General features: G+C 40.1%; 1 protein-coding gene across 1 annotated transcript in view; it reads left to right on the top strand.

The window, feature by feature from the left end:
• LOC117511393 (matrix metalloproteinase-16-like) overlaps window positions 1-26,256 on the top strand; it is a 542,347-nt gene that overhangs the window by 403,978 nt on the left and 112,113 nt on the right. Inside the window, 1 exon segment of the mRNA XM_034171438.1 lies at window positions 2,796-2,934. Coding sequence (XP_034027329.1) covers window positions 2,796-2,934 — 139 coding nt within the window.

A 26,256-nucleotide genomic window follows, 5' to 3' on the forward strand; every position in this document is an offset into this window, starting at 1 on the left:
ACCCCCTCCCCCCCAGGTGCAGAGGTCCTCATGGGAATGCCCAGCAACCAACCTGCACCACCCCACAACACCAAAGACAAACGGCCAGGAGTGTGTGAGGCTGGGGTTAGGGGACAGGGAAATAAAAACCAACAAAATAAAATGACCCATGCCGCTAACAAAAATTAAATAACTATAAACAATAAAAAAAAAACACACGTTTACCTGAGTCCAAACGAACTCCGACCAGCCAGCCTGTTCACCCCACCAGAACTACCTCAAGTGCTACACACAAAAACTGGTTCACAAAAACTTCCATTTATATCCCACAAAAATGTCCATAAAACACCTGGAGCCATATTATGATGCTGTCTCCTGACGCTCGTTTGACCGGGGCAATATGGCTGTTCTAACACTTCCAAGTTGCATTGGCTCATCCACTAGAGTTGCTAGAGGTCCCGTCGGAGGAGTCTCAGAGGAACGAAGAAGAGGCGGTCCGGACTTATGTCGGGGAAAACCCCGAGACAAAACACCCCGCTCGGACACTCGCCCTCTCTCTCGCCCACGCTCCTTAATCCGATCCTCTAGACGAATAACCAAGGATATTAACTCATCTAAATCCTTTGGTTCGTCACGGATGGCTAGCTCATCTTTCAGGGAGTCATTCAACCCGTCTACAAACACCCCCCTCAAAGCAGCAGCGTTCCAACCAGACTGAGCGGAAAAGATTCGAAAATCCACAGAATAATCAGCTGCGCTTCGTCGCCCTTGTCGGAGGTTCAGCAATTGCTGAACCACGGCATTTATTTTCACCGGATGATCAAAAACCAAACAAAGTTCACGGGAAAATTTGTCAAAGGATTCTAGCAGTGATGATTTATTGCTCCACAACGCCGTGACCCACGCCAGGGCATCACCTCGCAACAGATTAATAACATATGCGACTCAGCTGCTCTCAGAGGAAAAAGACGCCGGTCGCTGAGCAAAAACCAAAGAACACTGCATCAAAAACGGCGCACAAGCCTCCACATTTCCCGAATAGGGCTCCGGATGACATATAACCGGTTCAGGAGCCGAATCTCCGGACGGCGACTTTATCTGAACCGGGCTCGATGGAACCGGAGCTGCAACCACAGGAAGCGGAACAGCCTGAGCTACAAGCTCCGTAACACGGGCGTCTGTCTGTTTAATTTTAATCGGAAGGTGCTGCACTTGCTCCCAAATCATCTCCAGGTGCTTCTGGACTTTCTCCTGAAATGGAACTGCTTCTGCCACTGGGTCCATATTGGTTTGGCCGGAGAATTCTGTTATGGATAAGATGCGGAGTGAGGAGCGGTCCAGTATCTGACTGAACCCAGCATGAAATAACCAGAAGCAGTTCCAAAAAGAAAACACATTTATTTTTCTCCCCTTTGTGCTATACATAAAATACTAATTTAAAGTTCTGGTGAGGTGAAAAGGCGGCGCGCTCTCTCAGTGTCTCAACAGTCGGAGTCTGAATGTTCAGGACTCAGGAGTTCCGCCGACACCCCCCCAGGTGACTTTTTCCCAGAATTGTACTCTGCGAAGGAGGAACAGAGATGAGATTATTCAACACTATTACTACGAAATATTGTTTGGCGGCAAACTTATCAGCTACACATTTAGGTCTGAATTCCAACTTAATTCAAGGAGGCTGCTGCTCACAGCTAGTGGAGGATCATTAATCCGCACGCCACTGCCATGAGGAGCACGCCAAACACTTTCCACCAATAATTACTTATAGCTGCGTATAAGACGCCAATTTACATTCACGGAAAAACTTTTCAGAATATTTACCTCTGCCGTGTGCTGACAACGTTTGTCTCTCACCCTCGTCCTCCTTCACAGGCGCGATGTCAAACTCTGAAACGGCCCTCAGCGTCCCCACACGGTCGTCACAAGGTCGTATTCTCCGGCAATCTTATCCAACTCACTGCTGGTTTAAATGTAGTTCTTCATCACTACATTGGTACCAGCTGGAAGTCCTCAGATCTGCACGTGAACATCACAGGTGTCGTGGATTGTCCTAATAGAGAGCCGCATGAGAATGTAACAGGTGCAGCCAATCATCGTAACAGAGGAGAGAGACTCTGTTCCTCAGAGAACAGCCCCAAATCACCTGGGAAGGAAAACAAACACAAAACAACCCAACCTTGTCCAGCCAAACCCCCCAACACACAACACAACCACCCACTCCACCAGGTGATTTCACTGATTAAGATCACTTTGAGCAGATGGAATCAGTTAATCGGTGAAATCACCTGGTGGAGTGGCTGGTTGCAAAGAAAACCTGCACAATATTGGCCCTTTCTGGAATAAGGTGAAGAGCTCTGCTTTATACCATCAAATCACAACATGTTGCCCCAAGGCACATCAAAAGGATAAGGTAACCTTATCAACCACCCTGAGCAAGCACATAGGCAACCGTTGTAAGGACAACCTCTGTCATGCGTTTTTGTTTTGTTTTTTCATTGTAGGAAGAAACCTCAAACTGACCAGACTCAGAGGGGTGACCATCTCCTTTGGCCAAACTAACAATAACAAAAATCAAATAAATGAGTTGTCAAACATGCAAAACAGAGATGATGGGTCTGATCTTTATCTTTAGGTATGCCATAAATTGTTCAAGAACACCCATAGGTCATAAATGGTTAGGTACAGCAAGGCCAAAGTTAGCCACAATTTGGGACAGCCAGAAAAACATACTGGAACTTCTTGCAAACTTTTTAGATATCCTATATTGTCTACCCCCCATCCTTGAGCTTCAGGTTTTTGTCTATGTTGTTCACTTTCAGGACCACTGGTTTTGGCGAGTGAGGAATAACTCAGTGATGCCAGGATATCCCATGCTAATCAGCGTTTTCTGGAGGGGCCTGCCACCAAAAATAGATGCTGTCTATGAGAACAGCGAGGGCAAGTTTGTCTTCTTCAAAGGTAATGCCAAGTCTTCCGCTGTTGTCTTCATCCCTTAAGTCACTTTTTAAAGCTGTTTTCAGTAAGCTAGTTTACTGTTGATGCTACAGATTAAGGTACATATTTTGTTTTGTTGCAACTAGCGAGTAACCATGGTAGGTCACATTAAAACTATGTGTTGGTAGGACTGGTTGAGTTAACGATCTGGAACCCACAATGACATTATTATGATATTGGCCTGATTGGCCCTTTTCCACAAAGCACCCTCCCACCCACTGCTGCCCTGCTTTTTTCAATTGCTGTAAATGAGAACACAGAGTTCGCAGCCACTAATTATTACATGCTGTGTCAGCAGACATCTGTTATAGGCAACATATATGTATGTGTTTTTTAAAACTCAGATTGGACAGGCACTTTGCTTCTGCAGACTGAGTGCTTTTGTAACACATGAAACATTTAACAAGAAAGCGAGTCATGCATGTCCTCAGAAATAGTGCATATGGAACGTATTCAGAGCGCTTCACTTTTTCCGCATTTTGTTATGTTACAGCCTTATTCCAAAATGGATAAAATTCATATTTTTCCGCAAAATTCTACCCACAATACAGTGTCAACTGTAAGAAACACAAAAATATAAGTCTTTGATCTAGATTTAAATGAGTCCACAGAATCAGACTCTTATCTCAAGTGGCAAACTGTTCCATTAAAAAATGTGCCCTATAGAGAAGTTAAAGGGCTTAAGAAAAGGCCCTATAAATAGCTGACATTTTCTTCAGCCTCAGAACACAACAAACCTAGATCCCGAGAACAGTTAGCACAACTGGGTATTTTGCAATTAAAAATAGCTTTGGGCTGCTTTGGGATCTGTTTAGTGGATTTTTAAAGTATATTTTAATACTAATTTTAAACAAAACCCAGGCATATATAATCAGTAGGCTACATGACATCATCAAATGGCTTTGTAGTAGCTAGATGTAGGAGTAGATGTGATTGACTGCTGTATTTTTTTTGCTTTAGGATTTTTCTGAATGCTTTGGCTGCAGTACTGACACTGGCCTAAGCAATAGAAAAGTTAAAATAACAAACAGCATGTATTGCCAGATATATGATAATTTGGGAGAGGAGCATGGGTTCCTAGTGTTTTCCTCATCTCTGACAGTGGTAACATATCATTTTTAACTGACAAAATAGTTTGAGAGTCTCTTTCTCCAACATGTATTATTTTCAACAGCTAACATTAATTTTTCAATCTGACATGGTTTCAGTCATTGTATTCTTCAAACTGGCAGAAACCTTTTTGCCATATAGCCCAGCCCTATGTGTTTGTGTTATATGAATTTGGTTGCAGGTGATGTGATTGTGATGTGTTATCTTATAGTTCAGTTATCAAACGGGGCCAAAAAAACCATGGAATATTCAGAATTACATCTGGAAATGTGTCTGTTATCACATGGGAAAACCTAGAAGCTGACTGAAGCCTCATGTGTTCACATAATTTCAAGAAATGGTATTTTTAAAATTGTGATTCTGTGCCTAGTATATTACAAATAGCATTCATATGCAAATAATAATACATGGCTGCAAAACCTCCGTCTGTGGATGGATTTCCATCAAAATTAGTTTATTCTGTCATATAAAACCGCTAACTTAAAGGACATGTTGCACGTTATTTAACATCTCGGTTAGGAAAACAACATCAGTATTCATGATTGTAAGTCTATACACACACAAGTGGTAATAATTAGTGGCCACTGATGTATTTTATTGCTAATTATCCCTCTCACTCGACGAGTTAGTAGGTGCCATTTCTCACTGTGTGACGTATATTTTAGGAAAAGCAGAGACATCCCAATGGCCGACAGACAGAGTGAAGTGAGTGCTGCTACATCCCATAACGAAACTTCTGAGCTACTTTGATGGTGTGGACTTTACATATTTAATTTTTGAAATCATTCTACAAGTAGTTGAGTGCCCTGTTCAATTTTTTCCTTTTGTATTTTGTTCTTCTCAGTGGAGCTGGTAGGCTTTATTATTTTTATGTTACACTGAGAGAGTTTGTTGGATTTTAGATCTTGATGTGCATGGAGTCTGTTCTCTGTACCAGAGCAGCATGCTGTTTTAACCCTGATATACCTCTCACCGTGAACGTGCACATGGAACTCTCAGCTGTTTTTCAGGATGCGTGATCACATAGATGTATTTCTTAGATTTTTCGCAGTTATATCGATGACAACACTTACAAGTGTGCACAAAGCTGAGCCTCAAGCAGAGACTGTTTTTAACAGGCTGTATTCATGAAGGATGTGCACATGCACTAATTCTTCTCACAGTGGAGAGCAGCTGCTACTTTTACCTTGATTGTATCAAAATTAAGTTATCACTTAAAAATGAGTCATCATAACACCTACATATGTAAAGTCCTTTTGACTGCTCCCTTGTCTGCACTCAGGGTCACCACAGCAAATCTGAAATGGATCTGCTTGTTGAATTGGCACGTTTTATGCCGGATGCCCTTCCTGACACAACTCCACATTACATTGAGAAATGTGGCAGTGGTGGGGTTTGAACCAAGAACCTTTCACACTGAAACCAAGTGTACTAACCACTTGGTCATTACCCCTGACATCGCACCTATGTAAACTTTGCAATTAATCTGTGGCTCCGTTCTTAACTTGAGCAGCTCTATTCCATTCAAGCGCATGCTCGGATGTTTTCCTCAAAGCTACATAAACCTGCTGCTGGCAACACTCGGAAAAAGAAGTACTCACAAGTACTTTGGTTTTCGGCAGTCTCTGAAGCTGTTTGTTTTGAATGCTGTATACTTTGAGACCGGTCACGGAAGTGCACAGAGTAATCCTGGTGTATCATCTGATGGTCACCAACAGCCTAAATCTAAATTGTTTTGATTTCAGTGTGACATGTCCTCTTCTGCAGCCAACAGGCCTTCTTCCAGAGTATCAAAACATTCCTCTGGCTCTGCTGCATCAGCTAAACAACCAAATTAAAAATATGAAGTGAATCAGGCACTGTTTTTAAATATTTCAAAAGTAATCCACACTGCTTCATAGAGACTCAATTTGCCTGTTTCATGCTCAGCTGTGTGTAAAAATGGACTTTGCTTGGTGAAAAAATCATGAACTTCATTAACATTAAAATGATTATTTTATCATTATTATTTTGAATTGCATTATTGTTTTTTTGCCTAGTTATATGATTTAAGTACTTATTAAATAACGTGACAAAAGACTTTTCTTTGGCAATAGTTATCAGTGTATTTAAGTGTGCTATTTACTTAACCCTCTGGGGCCGACCGTTGTATACGACGGCTTGGACCAAGCTTTAATAAATTATAAATAACGTTTTAATGAAATGAGATAGAAACTTACTTTTTTTTTTTTTTTGCTGAAAAGTTAACTCAGCGGACTTTTGATCCATCAGCCATCTTTGTACTCCTCATAGAAGCTGTGTGATGACGTGAGGAATGTGAGTGTCCAATCGGAATTGGTTCACCATCACATGGTTTTCCAAAATCCAATCGTAGGGCAGATTTACCTCACGTGATAAACCAAAGATTGTTTTAAGGAGTGATATCTTAGTAGTTGGCCCGTTTGAATAGCCCCCTAACTCTTCCAATGCGCCCTGCGCCATTACGCACAGCGAAAGTGAAAGCAGACGGAGAGCTTCGCATGACAATCTCACATGATCAAACAAAGAGTGTGTGACTATCACGATTGCTCCATTAGTTTGCATTTGAATGTTACTGGATTACTCTGTGGCTCTCTCCCTCTGGCGTAAAGCACTGTTTACCATATCAATGAGGTGAGGGAGAGGGGCCACTCCTCAGACTGCAAGGAGCCAAAGTGTGAAATGAAAGCTGCTTGCAGAATCAGACAGAAGACTCCAAAACACAGTAGAAATAGAAATTTGTGATGTGACCTCTGTGTAATAGCAGACAGAAATTGATTTGAGTTGAAGACAAACAAAACGCGTAGACCATTGTGTATATATTGTTCAAAATGTGCATTTGTTTATTGTTTGAACCTTTTTGTTGTCCAGTCTTTCACACAAGACCTCAAATTACCTTTATAAAATGTCAAAACAGTTGTTTATTATAGTTTGCTGTGTGTTTTGAATAAATGTGTGTGGATAAAATTTTCCGTTTTATTTTTTCCTTTCTTATTTCTGATTGTAAACCTTTATTACACTTATAAAACACAACAAAAGCATATATATTATGAAAGAACAGGTTGTCCTCAAAAAAAGAGATAAAACTTCATTGTGGGATGCAGGGACAGCTGTTAACAGCAGTAATAAAACATTTATGCCAGGCGAGTGAACTGTCAAAAAAATGCTCTCGAACCCCAGAGGGTTAAAGCAGAAAGGGTGCAATTATTGATTTGTTTTTTAAGACACACTTAGAATGTGATAAATGAAAAGCAATGAAAGCAGAATTAAAGTCAGTTAATGCAGACAGTCAGTCAATTTTTGGAAACAGACAATACATACAAGACAGTAAATGGATTGTATGAAATCAAAACTTGAGCCATATTTTGTTTCAGTATAAGAGGCAAATACACACTGTGTTTTAAACCATGAAAAACTGACCATCAAAAATTTCAGTTGCTTGCAGCCATGATAATGTTGATAGATGATAAATTCAGACCTGCCTTTCCAATGCACATTTAGTGTCATCTGTACAAGTCTGTCATAAATTTGGGGTGTAGGAGGGGAATGTCCCCGTTTCCTGGGGATATTTTGACAGGCTGCCGGTAATTTCAATGCAATTTTCACACAATTGTTACATTGTTTAAATGTTTTTTGTTTTTTGTTTTTTTTTTTTGGTGAAATTCAAGCTGTTGCCATTTTCACCTTTGTTAGCTCGATATTGAGGGGGAGTTATGTCATCTCATGATGACTCTTGTTCCAAAACATCATCCTGTTTTATGAAGCTTTAGTTAATTATTCACATCTGTCTTGGTTGATAAAAATTGCTGGGAGCTCTTGTGTTTAATATTGTGCATTTTTTAATTGACATGTATTTTCTCTTTGTGTCAGTGCTGACAAAAAAAGACAAGGTTTTATTTATAATAAGTCATCTGTGTTACTGTGCTTACTCAAAGAATTGCTTTGCCTTTATCTAGATAGGGGAGCTTAATGTAAATTTGTGGAAAATCCCCAGTCATCCATCATTGTTGGCTTTAAGTTTAGCAGTGCAGATAGTAGAGTTTTACTTGACATTTTCAGCACTATCTACATTTCTTCTCTGAAAAGATTTGTGTACTTAACCAAATCTAGACTAAGCTAGTCCCAAATTGCTGAGCCTTAAAGCAAATTATAATGAAACTGAGAAAACACATAAAACAAAAAGTAAATAAACAGAATAGCCCTGTGAAGTGACATTTTCATACACTTCAAAGAAGAAGATGGTGAGAGAAACATTGTTAATGAGAGCAGACTGTCGGTAAAGCAACTGTCTGCCTGGATAAAAACTACAAATTCTCAAGTCTCCTTCACAACCCATTTCTATTTCTGACACTAAACAATTCCTGGAAATGCACAATGCTGATCCCATGTGCAACACAAGCTCTGGTAGCTTGATTCCACTCCTTCGCCTGTTTGCTTCAACAACGATATTTCTCACAGATTTAGAAAATTCATGCTAACAGAATCCCATGTCTCTTCTGAATACACACAGATGATTTCCCAGAAGGCCTTATTCTGTCGGGCTCCAATTTAAATAAAATAGTTTTTAAAAAGTTGATCAAAACATGCAGCACTGGATCCATGTCTCAACAGCTGTTCTTTACAGAATCTAACATCTCCTAGTCTGATTGTTTTTTTCTCTCAATACCATGCTGATAATCCAACTGTGACAAAAATTAAGATAAAGGGCTTCCACGTAAAATGTACAAATGGAGATTTCACAGTCGTGGCTGAGACACTGATTAGCTCTGTGCTACTATGGCTCGGCAGACCACATCAGTAAGGAAATACCAGCGATATACTCCAGCAATAGATTCAGCATGTGTTCTCCTTCCCTGCAGCGGAACCATGTGCCAAATCCTAATCAGTGGTACCTTGTTTCTGTTCTTCAGAGATGATGTACATGCATGTCGAGTGTGTCGTCAGTTCATCATTTGACACTAATTCACCGTTAGAATCAAGCCTGTTGTCAGCTTCCCTAAATGGAATAAAAGTCTTCACACACACACACACACACACACACACACACACACACACACACACACACACACACACACACACACACACACACACACACACACACACACACACACACAAAACAATCACAGCTCAGCTGGGTCTGGAATTTAAATATAAAAAAAATATTAAAATTGAAATAATTCAGTAAAATTTTTCTTTTAGCTCTGTCAGATGCAGCATTACAGATGGACACTCTACACTTGCAGAAACATCTATACATCAGTATGCATTTTCCTCCTGGGAGCTGGGATCAAGATATATTGGTTCTCTTTCATTTTATGGTGTCTTGTTGCTGTTGTCAAGGGAATTTGGAATTTGTCAGTTCTCTGTTGGAAGTAGAGGGTGACACAGGAGTAGATTTTCACACCTATCCCATCCCAGTCCCACAGAAAAATTCCTGTCCTATCCCAATCCTGGGCCAGAGTAAAAAAATAAAAAAATCCTGTCCCATACCACTCCTTAAATGTTGCTATGTAGGAAAAAAAGTGCATCTACATTTTCTGGATTGAGGGTGGGCCGCCTCACCTCATGTTTTACAAGCAGCATACAGCGTGTTAACACCATCACACTCGACTCTCCTGAAGTTCAATAATATTTGCGACTTCCCTGCCAATTCTGTGAGCTTAATAGATAAGTCGTTATTTCTGACTTTGCATTGCAAATCAATTTTTAACACAGTGGTTTCTCCGCTGGTGTTTGTTCCCTCCATTGCTCTTCTTCTTTGAATTCTGGAGGAAAGCAGCCGCTGAAACACTGTTGGCTTCTGGGTGGTGTAGTTTTTTTGACTTGCGTTATAGTGTAGGCTTACTGAGAGAAAACTACAGAATGGCGGCACCTGTCCTTTGTTTTGTTTTGTTTGTTTGTTTTTTTTTGTTTGTTTTTTTGTCCTATTAGTTGGTTCCCGCTCCCCTCTGGTCCCGTTAACTATTTATCCTGTACCATTCCAATCACGTGATGAAGAGTAAAGTTGACTCCCATCACATGGGAATCCTATGGGAATCCCGTGACCCGTGGGATTCCCGAAAAAATGTCAGCCTCTAGTTGGAAGTCTGACAGTGCTGAGAAAGTTTTGCCTTCATGTGCAGTAATGGGTTTTAAGCTGTGCCCTAATTGCTGATATTTGACATTTGATTATGTATGTTTTTATTGCAAGTATATAAATAAATAAAATATTGAACGCCTAATCTGGGGCTGAAAATTGCCATAATCTCAGGGAAAAGTAGCTTTGCAGAACATTGTGAGCAATCTGAAAAGGTTAAACATAAAAAAAATGATGTTGGGACATACTAGAGAAGCTTGAATCTTCGACTGGACTGGGTTGCTTGACGCGAGGACGTTTCGCTTTAAATCGCAGAAGCTTCCTCAGCTAAAATTCTTGCTCTGGTGGTCTGACTTCTGTCTTGACTCTTGTAGAGAAGAATAAGAATTATTCTTCTCTACAAGAGTCAAGACAGAAGTCAGACCACCAGAGCAAGAATTTTAGCTGAGGAAGCTTCTGCGATTTGAAGCGAAACGTCCTCGCGTCAAGCAACCCAGTCCAGTCGAAGATTCAAGCTTCTCTACTATGGAAACCACCTGGACAACTGAGAGCCTACACAGAAACGTTGGGACATACTGTGATCCACAAGAAATGAATAATCGAATATAATTTGCAGATGGGTTAATATGCATCTGTTACTTTAATTTTACAGATACCTTTCTTTATTTCATTAGTGCATATTGAAATGAACCATTTCTGCTTGAATGTGGGTTTGACTGCTCAGTTATTTTGATGCCAGGCTACACTTTTAGCTGAAATTAAAATACAATACTGATTGTTTTCTGTATTGTAGCAAGCAGTTGTCAATTTTGAGTGCCGCAGTTGTAGTGGTTGTGTGCGGTGAGATGCGATGTGTACAGTGAGTACAGTGAGTGGTCAGTACTGTGAGTGGAACCTTCCTTATTCTCATCTGCAACATAAATCCACAGCACAAGATGACATCCATGATGAATTTGGCAGTTTTGAGATGACAGTTTGGAGATGTTAAGATACACATTTTTGCTTTGTGGAAAGGTGTGTAGTCATGGGATACGGCAAAAGTAGCATTGTGAGGCACATGCACACAAGCACTCATGTCATGGGATTCATGCCTACTTGGGTGTATATGCAGTAATCTTAGGAAACACGAATTTAGACTGAAATTTTAGGTATATTTTTTGCCGATTTCTTCATTTATGGAACTGGGGCGGAAATTGGGGCCAAACATCTGCAATGGGAGCCCAGCTTTTAGACTATGTTCCCCTTCATGGTTTTTAAAAACTGAAATACATATATTTAGAGTTGCACTGAATGTTTAGTAGTGTTTCCAGTTTTTTGTTAAGTGGCATATGTCTGAAAAAAATCACATTTTGCACATGACATTATTTTGGTTTGATTTGCATGTACAGTTTGGTTGAAGTGCCCACGAAGCAGGAATCATGTGCAAAACGTATAAAATCGTCCCTGCCTCGAACACCTCGTACACCTGTTGCGACAACTATTTGCATACACCAGCGGCTGAAAGACAGAGCGTGTGCTGTGCGAACTCATCAAACCCTCTCATGGCAGGTGTCGGCCAAATTCCAGCTGACATGCACAAACATATTACACCGCTTGTTTGGCACTTAGAAAATGTGTGGCCATTCACACTCTTGGCACGACAACAGTCTGCAGACAATCACTGTTGTGCTGGTAGTGAAATTTGTCTACGTTCTTGACAAGTGTGGCTTTGGTGTGTGCGCTGAACTGACAGGAGGTGTGACTGCCCACTAAAGTGGCTGTGGAGATATGTCGATCTGGACATCCCAGCGGAACCACACGTACTGTGTTTGGACAGATATGGACTAACAACGGCCCACTGTGATGTGCGTGTGTCTGTTTGCTGTCATCACGTGGACATAAATAAAAACATATAGTGTATCTCTGTGGTGTTATATGCTGTGGGCTGCAGCGAGCGTGCGCACGCTCCCTTGTTGCAGCCCGTTGATAGGCTGCCCCCAGACTGAAATGGACCATCAGATCAGAACACCCAGTGGACGATCTGACTATCACGTCACCCATGTGAGCTCTGTTCCATATGACGCGGTATCAGTTCTGACGTGCCGTCCACAAGACACGCGTGTCAGGCAGGACACGCGCGGCCCGGCTGGACAAGTGCCAGCAGATGTGGACACAAGAAGAGCGAACTTCTTCTTATTCATGTCATTTCATGACTGTATGTCTGTGACCATGGGTCATCTACAGAGGAACAGACAGATCATATTTGTATTACCCGCTTGATAAGAGGGATTCAATATAAAATGCTGTGTTTTTATGGTGTATAGGTTTATTTTTTATGACATTCCTCTCTTTGTTGGTTTCAGGCATTTTCCCTGCACCATTTTGTTTCGGGCTGGCAATCAGTAAAGTGCAGGTATGAATCCTGTGCGTGGTATGTTTTTTTTTTTTTATATATTATTATTATTCCACATCAGCGGCGCGATGTGGTTCCACAGGTACCAGCTGGTTTTATGTTTTGTTTTGTTTTTTATTCCACATCAGCGGTGTGATGTGGTGCACCTCGCACTGTGTTCCTGCTCGAAAGACACTGTCTCGTGCATGAACCCTCGCTCTGGGATCGTGCACACCTGCCCGTCGACGCAGTATTTCGTGGTGCGCTAATTTGAATTGTTTTGCCGTATTTGACCAAACTTCACACTGTGTGTGAAGGGGCCTTAAGTAAGTAGGACTCAGTGATCACAGAGGAACAAGATGTGGAGGAGCACTGTTTACTGCTCCACTCCTCATATCTCCCTCACCTCTGTTGTTTTGGCTGCCTCCTCCACATGAACAAATTTAGTCTGCTTACACTGCAATGGCATCGCTGATTTCAAAGCATGTAGTTCCTAAGACCGATGATGGTAATGTGCATTTGCTTCATGAGCTAAAAGTGTACAAATAAAACAGTGACAGACAACAGTTTTTATGTGATGGTAGGGGTCAAGTATTAATCTGTAACCAATTTGTTTGGATAAACTCTGTATAGATTCAAGAACAGGAATTGATTTTGAAAAACAAATGTTTTATGTATGCCGCACTGCCACATATTTTATGTATGTATGTCACTTAGTGCAGGGGTAGAAATACATTTTTTAACCTACTTGCACTGGTGCAAGTAACAAAAAAATTACTTGTACCAAAAAAAGTTACTTGCACAACCAAAAGTCAGTCTTATATCAACCTTAAAACTCCTTCTCTGATGTGTCTCTGATCTGATCTTATGGTGTGACTCTTCCTCTCTGGGGAGAGCTTGAGGGGAGAGCAGCAGCAGCGGCAGACAGTTTTTTTTTTTTCATGTATGTGCGTGAACGAATCGTCCGTGAAGATTATTTTGTTTATTAACTACTCAGATGTATAATAAAACAAATGGTGACTGGTTTATAACACAATTATGACAGAGTTTGCGGGGAGAGAGAGTGAGGAACTGCAGTGGCAGCCATTTTTTTTTTCACATGCGCGCATGAACTAACTAATAATAACTAATTATTGCCAGGGATTGTATATTCAATTGAATACACTATAAAGACAAGATACTTAATGTTCAAACTGATAAACTTTATTGTTTTTGTGCAAATATTTGCTCATTTTGAAATGGATGCCTGCAACATGTTTCAAAAAAGCTGGGACAGTGGTATGTTTACCACTGTGTTACATCACCTTTCCTTCTAACAACACTCAATAAAGCCCCGTTTACACATCAATCAATCAATCAATCAACTTTTTTCTTATATAGCGCCAAATCACAACAAACAGTTGCCCCAAGGCGCTCCACATTGTAAGGCAAGGCCATACAATAATTATGAAAAACCCCAACGGTCAAAACGACCCCCTATGAGCAAGCACTTGGCCACAGTGGGAAGGAAAAACTCCCTTTTAACAGGAAGAAACCTCCAGCAGAACCAGGCTCAGGGAGGGGCAGTCTTCTGCTGAGACTGGTTGGGGCTGAGGGAAAGAACCAGGAAAAAAAAAAAAAAGACATAGACAGTAAGAGCTCCTGGAAGCATCCTGGAAGAGTTTTTGGCCGTCTTAAGGATCACACGCCGTTGTTAATGCCGGCACTAGGGGGCGTGGCTTAGTTCCGGCTTTACCAGGAATCGTCGAAAAAATTATTCATGTCGAATAATTGCGGGAGCGCTCCTGGAGAATTCGCGTGACGACGGAGACAACGCGAACAATGGCGTTTGATACTTTTTAATCGCTGTATCATCCTGCCCCTTCCTGTAGTGCCGCAGTTTACACTGCTGTATCCCTAATCAACGGCGTGTAAAATGGCGATAGAGCCCACATCGGCGTCCTCAAGGGCGTTTTAACCGGCGACAGAGGCAGACAAAACAGCGGCGCTAGCGGACAGTACGCCGTTCTAAACGCCACCTCCCGGTTAACGGCGTTCCAAACCGGCGATAGGCGGCAGTCAATATAAAAACGCTAGTGCGCTGCATGCAGGCCTCTCACTAGCGGCCAGCTCCAGATATTTTTGCAGAGAAGCTCCAGTATGCCTCCTAAAAGAAAATTGGCAGTGGCAAGGACTTACCAAGAGGTCTGGTTCAGAAGCAGAGGGTAGCCTTGTGGTTGAGACGGAGCAACACGTTGAGGAGGGGAAAAGGAGAAGAAAAGGCTGAGTATGATCTCCCTCCCCCTGCAGTGACAGAGGCATGTATTCCTGCTGCTTCAGCCTATTATACTCTGGGGGTAGTGCCTATATGCAAAAGTTCCTGGAGTAACGCAGGATTTGCCTGGATAAATTCAGCAGTACACAGGGCATTATCGGCGGCAGCAGAACACCGCCGTTCTCATGCACGCCTTAACCTGTGATTGTAAAGGATAGAACTGGGTATTAACCCCCGTTGCCTGACATGTGCCGGATGCTATGGCATCAAAACGCCTCTTTATTCGGTGGATTTAGCGGCGTTTTATCCACGTATCTGTGGCTAGTACGGTGGTCAAAACGCCGGCGAAATGCTCCGCCCCTTTCCACCGCGAAAACAGCCGGAACTACCGCGAACTTCGGTCTACGTACTACCCACCGACAAAACCATCTATGTGTAAACCATGCTTAAGCATTTAGGAACTGAGGACACTAATTGTTGAAGCTTTGTAGGTGGAATTCTTTCCCATTCTTGCTTGATGTACGACTTCAGTTGTTCAACAGTCCAGGGACTCCATTGTCGTATTTTGCACTTCATAATGTGCCACACATTTTCAATGGGCGACAGGTCTGGACTGCATTGTGGCTTGCAGTTATAACATGTGCAGAATGTGGCTTGGCATTGTCTTGCTGAAATAAGCAGGGATGTCCCAGAAAAAAATGTTGCTTGGATGGCAGCATGTGTTGCTTCAAAACCTGGATGTACCTTTCAGCATTGATGGTGCCATCACAGATGTGTAAGTTGCCCATGCCATGAGCACTAACACACCCCCATGCCATCACAGATGCTGGCTTTTGAACTTTCTGCTGTTAACAATCTGGATGGTCTTTTGTCCTGATGACACGACGTCCATGATTTCCAAGAACAATTTGAAATGTGGACTCATTAGACCACAGCACACTTTCCCACTTTACGTCTGTCCATTTCAAATGAGCTTGGGCCCAGATAAGGCGGCAGCGTCTCTGGATGTTGTTGATGTATGGCTTTCGCTTCGCATGGTGGAGTTTTAACTTGCACTTATGGATGTAGCAATGAACTGTGTTTACTGACAATGGTTTTCTGAAGTATTACTGAACCCACGCGGTAAGATCCTTTCCACAATGATGTCGGGTTTTAATGCAGTGCCTCCTGAGGGATCAAAGGTCATGGGCATTCAATGTTGGTTTTTGGCCTTGCTGCTTACGTGTCAAAAGTTCTCCAGATTCTCTGAATCTTCTGATTATATTATGGACTATAGATGATTGAATTCCTAAATTCCTTGCAACTGAACATTGAGAAACATTGTTCTTAAACTGCTGGACTATTTTTTTCATGCAGTTGTTCACAGTGTCAGAACGGGCGGGAGCCCATCTACCATGGTGGCTGGACCTGCAATGCAAACTCCCGGACTAGGCTTAGGTGTAGGAGAAAACATGGTCTTTATTCCAGGCTCTGGTTCTGTACTCATGTGATCAAGCAGTGGAGCAGAGGTACGCAGTCATGGTTGAGCAGGGGTCAGAGGCATGAGCAAACGTCCGGGAAAAGGCAAAAGGCATGGTCGAGGAAAACAGAGCAGAGGTATGATACACGGCGAAGCAAAAAAAATCAGAACTGACAAAGGGCGCTGGAATGTGTACGAGACAACAAACTGGCAGTGAGCTGTGAAACTGTGATGGTTTAAATAAGGAGCAAACAAATTAGGGTGATGTGAAGCAGGTGCGTGGAAGTCTCTGGAAGGGGGCGTGACCGGGGAGCCAAAGTTGTGCAGAGTACTAGATAGTAAAGGAAGGAAAGCACAGAGTGAAGTAACAGACAAATACACATGAGCTGTAGCAAGAGTGGGAGTGAACGAAAACACAAAGCAGACATAAACAAGGTGGGAAACAAAGACATGGAGCAGGTGCAGTGATGTGAACATAATAAGCTGGGTGTGAGGAATAAACTAACACCGAATGTGAAACTACAAAAACAAGAACTGAAATCAAACATAAGCATGTGAACAAAAGCAACTAGAACTGATCAGGAAATCAAAACAAAAGCAAAATTAAACAGGACAGACTAATAAACAGAAATCAAAACCCGATATTAAAGTACAACAGAAAACAACAGCCAACATATACAGAAGAAACCTAAATGATAAACAATGAAAACACAAACCGGCTGAACAGAACTAGACAATGGCTAAAGTATGAAAAGTAACAAAGTGATATGAAAAACATAACAGAATAACTCATGATGAAAATAATTACTAATAAATCAAAGCTGAAGCAGATGGAAAACCACAAAAAGGGGAAAAACAAGGGCTCAGCGCTCTGACCCGGCCAAATCCCTGACACACAGTGGTGATCCTCACCCCATCTTTGCTTGTGAACAGCTGAGACTTTTGGGGATGCTCCTTTTATACCCAATCATGACACTCGCATGTTTCCAGTTAACCTGTTCACCTGTGGAATATTCCAAGCAGGTGTTCTTTGAGCATTCATCAACTTTCCCAGTCTTTTGTTGCCCCTGTCCCAACTTTTTTGAAATGTGTTGCAGGTATCCATTTCAATATGAGCAAATATTTGCACAAAACAAAAATTCTATCAGTTTGAACATTAAATATCTTGTCTTTATGGTGTATTCAATTGAATATAGGTTGAAGAGGATTTGCAAATCATTGTATTCTGTTTTTATTTACATTTCACACAATATCCCAACTTCATTGGAATTGGGGTTGTACTATAAGACTTAAATGTTGTTGACATAGAAAACCTGTAAAGCCTTCTTTTTGCACACAGAGGTAGGGGGTGCCGGTCCATGAACATTTTTACAGGCCAATAATAATACTTTAAAATCCCATCTCAGAGAGACCGAAAGTCAGTGAAGGGATGCCAGGACCGGCGTAATGTGGTCAAACCTGCTTCATGTCAGAAGTCTGGCAGCAGCATTTTGAACCAGGAGTGGAGGTGCCACTTTAAATTTGACACACGGTACAATTATTGTCATTTTTTTTACGTCATTGGCACACATAAATGCAACAAGGGAGTTAAGTCCAGCTGTAAATAAATGCAGATTGTTCAATAATTATACAAAGTCAAAATGATTGACACTATTGCCACTGGGTGTTTTATATGAGTTAAAAAGGACAATGAGGTGCTCACCAATGCAGTCTGCATGCTCTTGTCCATTACTTCATCATCATCTTCACTCTGTAACAGAATAATAATCATGATTAATTTAACCCTACTGAAAAAAAAGAGTTGTGATGATAAATAAAGCAAGCAAAGAACAATAAGAATTGTAGATGTAGCTTACCTCCGGACTCAAAATACATTCTTCTTCTTGTGAAGCCCCTGGGGTCTGTACATGTGTGGTAAAAAGAACAGTTTAATATGATGTGTATGTAAAGCATGGCAGTAAATGTACTTTATCTCTATATACTATTATACCATTCCTTGGAAACAATCATAATGTTACTTTATACATACCTTCTCTTTCATTTCCTTCTATATAGCTTTTGCCAGCTCTTCTTCATCATTGCTCTTTGAAACCACTTTCTTTTTCTTCTTAATCTTCAGAGACAAAATTATATTCTGAGTCATACATGCAACATTAACAAAGTGAAATACACATGTGACAAGGACATACACAGACACTATCATAGCGCATTCATGAAGAAAACGGTGTCTGGTTGACCCGCTCCACTGCTGACCCGCGCTGGCCAACCCGCTCCGGTTTTCTGGACGACCCGCTCCGCTCACAAAGCAGAGCGGGTCGTCCTAGATATTTATTCTTATTTACCAGATACCATTCACTTGTTTTTCATTCTTATTCATCAGATAACAAAATTCACCGTTTTCTCATATATACACCAACGTTAACGAATTATATACAAACGTCATCTGCAGCGCACAATGTCATGTTCACTCAGTCATGTCAGTTAGTAAGTGTTATTCCTTCTACATTTATATCATTAAATAAGTGATTCTTTCAACTGAGAAGTAGAGTGGGTCATCCTAGAAAGTGGGGCAGGTCGGTCAGTGCGGGTCGGCAGTGGAGCGGGCCGTCTAGAAAGCAAGAAAACAATCCCTAAACTGCCATTAAGAGAGCAATGTTACTGGAGGGCATATGCTGTCAAAATCACCATCAAATTCCAGAAGAAGTATTTCTTTGACAAAAACTGCACAAATGCTGTGAACTTATTTTCAGTTTCCCAATCGAGATAATGGTGAAATTTGCAGGACATGAAAGCATGTAAATTTAAATACCATGTTGATAAATTGCCTCAAATAGGCACAAGTATTGTTTGTTTTGTGTCACATAGAGGGTGTCTATTTGAGGGAGGAAATTTACAGATCATTGATGATTCAAGAAAAATATAGAAAACGGTACCTGCAATAGCGGACGATCATCTTCATCTTCTGAGGACGAGTCAAACCTTGAGTTTTTCACTCTCACCCTTTTCTGGTTTGGTGACTGCAAACATACATTTGTGTTCTTTGCATACTTATTTGCAGTGTGGCGCAAGCTTGGAAGATCATCTGAAATAGAAGGTACATCAATGTTAATTCTTTAAGGTATTAGGATCTGAAATTGAATTATTTTCACCAAATTTATTATTTTGCATGTTTAGAATCTAAATATATACTTCTGTGAAAACCTAACTGTAACATACTGAGTTGAAAATGTCAAAACTTCTTCATTTTTTTCAGACCAATTTGCATACTTAATAAGCAATGTGTTGAACTTCGACACTTATATATATATATATATATATATATATATATATATATATGGGGGGGGAGGAACCGAACCACTTTGCGGAGTTGAACGGCGGCGGGGCAGCGTGTCACACTCGGAACTCCTTTCTCACTTATTGTGTGATGTCCGATGCGATCGCTGTTTTAAAGCTTTTTAACAGCGTAACATAATACATACCTCTGTTTTACTTCCAATCGAAGACTCTGCAATTTCTTCGTGGCCAAAAATCCACTTCGCCTACTTCAACGGCATCTTCCTCAAAGAATTCAAAAAGGCCGTATTTCACCATAATACAAGCGTAAATGCGAAATAAAAGGAACAGACGAAAGTGACGCGGTCCTTTTCCAAAAACAGCCTCGTTTTGAAATGGCGCGATCCTATGGGCGCGTGGCATCATGGGATATAACGACCTATGACCCGGAGACAGATTCATGACTTACACCTGTTTATTTGTTCACATTAATCTAAGTTTTAGATGTTTTATAAAGAAAACTGAAAGGTTAATTTTATTTTAAATTTTAGTTTCATTTATTTAAGAAATGTATTCATTTTGAATCATTGCGGGCGCTGTACTGTTGTACGCATGCGCACATAACCTGACAGCCCCTCCTGATCAACACTGCAGTCCAGTTGGTGGCGGTAGTGCTCTGTATTTTTTGTTTTGCCAACCGCCTTTAAACACAAAGACGACGAAGAAGAACAACAACAACCCGACGGCCATATTTGGGTTGACATGCTTCAACAGCATTACAGACAACATGGGATTAATCCCGATATCTCTCTTCCGAGACAAACGAAATGCAATCGACGAAAGAGAAGAATTGTAGGTGGTGAAACCACTGATCCCAACTCTTCACAGTCGGTTGCTCCCGTAAGTACAAAAGAGATCCGTTTTGCCTTATGTTTATTGTTTCGACTGGTTCACTAACAGTCGGGTTGGGGGGGAGGGGTACTCCAAAAGTATTAAAGCATTGTGGGGGGGTATTAAAAAAAAATAAGAGACTAACAGAGCAAGGCATGCGAAAATATTAAGATTTCTTTCACAAAGAAAAACACATGTAACATAAAGGCACACCATTCTAATCAAATTAAGGGCCAGACCATTTGACCATGAGGCTTCACAAAAAAGAAAACATAATATGGAGAAATAATATTTTTTAAAAATTATCGCAATAAAGCACTAAAAATAATTTGAAGTCTGACTGCCTTCGGATTGCAGTATTTTTTGTTTCAATTTTATCAGTTCCGTATATGCTCTATTAGAAGTGCATGTGCTTACATGACACACTTTTGGTAAAAATAAGACATTAACATTTCTGTATACAGTAAATGCAGTGTTTGGTTTAGGTGCACTTCTGATAGAGCAAATACGGTATTTGAAGTTTAAGATAAGTAGTTGTAGCGCCCTTTTAGTTTCACGCTATATTCTATATGGGTAATCTAGGGGGAATGCATTTTCTAGTAGTGTTGTGTAGTGATTGCATCAGACAGTACAATGCCAATGTTAAAAATATGACCTATTGTTACCATGAACATGTAGATATCACCTGAGCTTCGAAGAGAAAATACAGTATCTGAGGAAAAGGGAATAAAAGTTGCATTTTGTATATAACAAATAATAGCAAAATATTCAGTGTAAAACATAAAAAGGAATTTGGATTTATATGAAAAAAAATTCCTTCATTGACCACACCCCCCTCCCAAGAGCTAGTGATACATTCCTAAGATAACAGATTTTTGTAGAAGATGCATAATGTTTTTTACACATGATCATAATGTTTTTTACATATGATCAGGATATAGATACCAGAGTATGATATTGGCTTTTAAACATCAATCAAGATTAAAAATATTAAATGCCACTTCTCTGCATACTTGAAATTAATGTTGCTAAAGGTGCATGTATCCTATATTTTTTTCCTAGGAGCATGCAAAGACTGACGAAGGGATTGATTGTAACCACTGTGGCACTAATGTTGAACAACCTGAAAGTGACGTACCAATGAATGAGCTGTGTTTCAACATAGTAGTTCTCAAGATGGTGGGGTGGTTTTAGAACAGGATGATCTAGTGGACAATGGAACTGAGGGTGATGTTCACAATGAAGTAGACCAAGCAGATTCAGCAGACGTGTGGTATGGTGATGTTGGATCTGATCATAACGTTGAAGATGATAATACTTGGCATATTGATGGCAACAAAGAAGGCGAAGATGATTTGGGGCAAGTTGAGGGTGGAGACTCAGGACAAAATGAAGAAATGGATCAGGGGGGATGATGAAGATTGGCATGACAGTGGAGTTGACTCTGGAGGAGATGATGAAGATGATGATTTCAGCATGGTGATGGGGAGGAAGGAGATGAACCAGATGATAATTACTGGGTAAGTAAGCATCATGACTGAGACCAATTTATGTACCATATTTCCTCTATTATAGAAATAAATAGAAGCACACCTAAACCAAACATTGCATTTATTGCATATAGAAATGTTAACATATGACTTATTTGACCATAAAATTGCTTCTGTCATTACATAAGCACAATGTCCTTCTAATAGAGCAAATATGGAGTTTGGTTTTCTATGCACTGTAACTGTATGAATTAGGGCATTGTCTACTCATTTCACGACCTTAACCTTAACAAAGAAAAACAAATTAAAATATTTTCTTACTTCAAACAATACATGTACCATATTTCCTCTGTTAGAAGTGCACCTTGGGCCAAAAATTTCATTCTTTGTATACAAGACTTTTATTTTGACCATAGAAGCACATCTGTCATTTACGGAAGTGTATGCACTTCTAATAGAGGAAATACGGTATCTATATATTGATATGAAAACATCTTTTTAGCTCTGTTACAAAACTGATATGTTGACTTTCCTCAGAAGTATCCGTCCATTTGTGACCTTTTCATATTTTTGACCTCTCCAAATTTGCAAATCAGAATCCTGTCTTATTATCTGAGCATGTTCCTGGGTGTTCCTTTATTAGGAGTCTTGTTTATGTGCAAATTTATATTTGCAAATATATTTGTGAGACTGTTCTTCATACATGATGACAATATATGCATAGTTGTAGCCAGTGAGTGGTCATTGCTAGCCTATCTAATAGTGTCAGAATTAATGTTGTATAATAAAAAATTAGGGCTCAACCAACTAGAAACAGTCCATGTCTAATGAGTGCAGCCACATGTTTATCTAAGGCTCTTTCTGATATCAGGCCCCGTGACTAATGTTACACCTTTCTGATGCTCACTGTTTTTGTTTTTTGTTTGGTTTTTTTGCCTTTTTAGGGATTCAACCTTGAAGATGGAAATCTTCCAGTTTATCCAGATGCACCCATCACCAAGTCACAGAGTCTACTGCTGATAGTGCCTATGTCTTGCGGCATGGTCTTTCTGATAGTTCTTTGGATGATCTTCTTTCTTTGATGAATATACACTGTCCAAACAGTGTTCCTACATCAAAGTGTTTGCTGTACAAGAGTGTTGAAGATTCAGTGTTCAAGGTATGTTATTTTTTATTCAATCATCATCTGTACTGACCAATGTGTTTCATATAAGGGAGTTATGCTGCGTTTACACATAGGCAGGACGCGTTATGTCATATTTGCTTCATTCTTGGCACATTCCTGACATTCTTAAAGTGATCAGCAGCCAAGAATGTATACTTTGTGGCATTCGTGACTTGTTATGTGTAAATGCAGCATTAGTCTGTGCTGTTCTAATTTGCCATGGTATGATAGTAAATCATGTTCTGTTTGGTGTGGGTTTTTTTTGGGGGGGGGGGGGGGGGGATACAGATTGCCTTATCATTGATAATCAATGTTGCTCAAGTTTCTGTTGTGCATTAAAAAAAAACGACCATGCTCTAGCAGGTTTCAATGTTCTTATATTCATACCATTCTTCTATTTCAATTTCAGGTTCACTGTTATTGCATGGAGTACACTACATATCTTGGCCCCGAGAAATTGTCAAGGAATTGTACAAACTGCGGCAATGAATTCAGTGCAGACATCTCACATGCAGAAGGTAGTTTTTTTCTCAGGATACCTGTCAGAACACAGGTGCAAAGAATGACGAAAGTACCAGAAGTGGCAGCTGCCCTTGAAAATCGAAATATTGATGAACTCTTGAGAGAAACTAACATAAATGACATTGTTCATGGTATACCTTTATAAAGACTGCAGGATATAGCACCTCAAGTGAAATAACCAGATCCCCCAGGTCTCTCAAAACACGGAAGTATTGAAAGGTATCTGAATGGCGAGCTCTCCTGTTATATTCTTTGGTGGTATTTCAGGAAATGTAATCTGCCGTGTATATGAAACACTGGTTCTTACTTGTATTTGGTATTTATGACCTCATGAGTGAGAGTGTTTTGAAAGAAAGGTTCGTGAGAGCACGCTTGCCTCAGGATGTTTGTTCTAATGACTGAGCAGTTGTATAGAATAAGACATTGCACTTTCAGCGTCCACTCATTGAATCATTTTGCCCAGTCAGTTATCAACACTGGCCCTTTATGGGCAACTTCCACCTTTGTTTTTGAGGGATACAACAGGACTTTGATTAGGTGTTTCCACACTACCCAGGAAGTTGGTTTGCAGATTTCTCATGAAGGGTGATGACAGAGTTAGCAGTTAATTGCATGGAGGAGAACATTGATGTGTCTGTCCTGTACACCTCATTGGCCAGCAGGCACACTAAATCAAAATGCACAAACGTGTTTTCAAATAATTTGCGTGCTCTTGGCAAAGGAGAGCAAGTTATCCTACCTCCATCAAAGTTACTGGCTGCAAGCAGACTGATGGAACCAATGTGCACACTTCCGCCATTGTATACAAGAGATTTATTTTTCACCACCTGCTGTATGTAGTGACTATTTCGATCTGCTCGGCATTGCAACTGCGATGTTGCATTTACTCGTGTGTATAAATATGGAAGAATTGAAACTTTTCTCTGTGTTAAGTTGTGACCAGACTGCATGAGTGGTGATGGTTTTTGTTTGTGTGATAAAGCAAATATCATACTAGTAAAGCCATTCAGCATTACACGAAGACCATCATTTGTTGATGCAAGGCTAGGCTGTTCATCTGACTTTCTTGTAAATATTGACCAACATGCAGATAACCCAAGTATTTGTATTTATCTAGGAGACATCCTGAAAAAATGTATTTTTATGAAATCTGATGTCTCATCTTACCTGTGCCCACTGCCTTCTCGGTTCTACTGGGATTAAGTTGTGAATTGATGGTTGCACATGAATGTTTTACATGTTAGCAGAACTTGGCCCTCTATAGAATTCTATAGTACAGCCTATAGAATTCTCCAGGTCTGTCTATAGAATCCTATAGGACAGCCTATGGAATTCTCCAGGTCTGTCTATAGAATTGTATAGGACAGCCTATGAAATTGTTTTAATAGATTTTGTCATTACATTATTACAAAAGTACATAAGACTAACAGAACCCAAAGATTAGCTTACAGAAATCCTAAAGCTCTGTGAACACAGATTTTGTTATTAGACTGCAGAATATCAAATACATGTGCTGTATTTTCTTAATCAGAAGCGCATGTGCTTACATAAATGACAGAGGGGTTTCTATGGTCAAAATAAGTAATATTTTAACATTTCTGTACTTAAAGAATGGAATTTTTGGTTGAGATGCACTTCTAGCGGTTTGCTTCTAATAGAAGAAATATGCATTTGTCATGGATTGAGATAAATGATATAGCCCAGGACTGGTAAATTTTGACCAGCAGAAATTCTGTGGACGAATAGAATTTTGTTAATGTGTGACTGAAAAATGTAAATGTGTATGCTGAAATTCACATATAAGCGTACAACTACTAGGACAGCTAAAATATGGATTTCACTAAAAATATCAAATAAAATTTATATATGACAAAATCAAAAGGCAAAGTTCTAACATGCAAAACATTTGTGTAGGAACACTATTTTAGCAGACAGTTTCAAATGGTTACTGAAACTATATGCATGAATATGGGACAAAGTCACTAGCAAGTCATGAATCGGCAAGTCTCAAGTCATAATGACCACCAATTGTTTGCAAGCTGACTTGAGACTTGCTGATTCATGACTTGAGAATGACTTGACAGTGACTTCGTACAACCTCTGGCATATAGGATATAGACGGTCCTACAGGATTGTATCCACTGCCATACGTGTTGAACTGATATAATATATGCATGTGTAGTTTCAGTTACAGATGTTATAGTAACCATTTTAAAGCAAACTGTCTGCATTAATGCTGACCTGTTTGATGTTTACAACTATACTTGTGTTCGATGATACTGCAGTTTCCAAGTTCCATGGTTCTACAAAGAAAATTATATATGTGATTATGTATATACATTTAATGATTTTGAATTTGTAATAAAAGATATTGTTGAATTTGTAATAATGTTGTGTAATTTTTTTATACTTTGCCTTTTATATCTGCTTGTGTATAAGTGTGATGTGTATATACACACTTCTCAAATATATTATGGTTACAGGTGAACAAAAAGTAATGTCTCCTTGCTAGTACAGTGGCCACATTATCTTGCAGAAAAATAGCAGACAAAATAAAACAATCTGTTTTTCATCCAGATTCCACATTTTTTTTCTATCAGATAATTTATCGGCTAAATTAGAGTAAAATGCCAGAATTGATTAATATGGTGTTTCTA

This window comes from Thalassophryne amazonica, chromosome 1 (assembly GCF_902500255.1).
Source record: "Thalassophryne amazonica chromosome 1, fThaAma1.1, whole genome shotgun sequence".
Lineage (NCBI taxonomy): Eukaryota > Metazoa > Chordata > Actinopteri > Batrachoidiformes > Batrachoididae > Thalassophryne > Thalassophryne amazonica.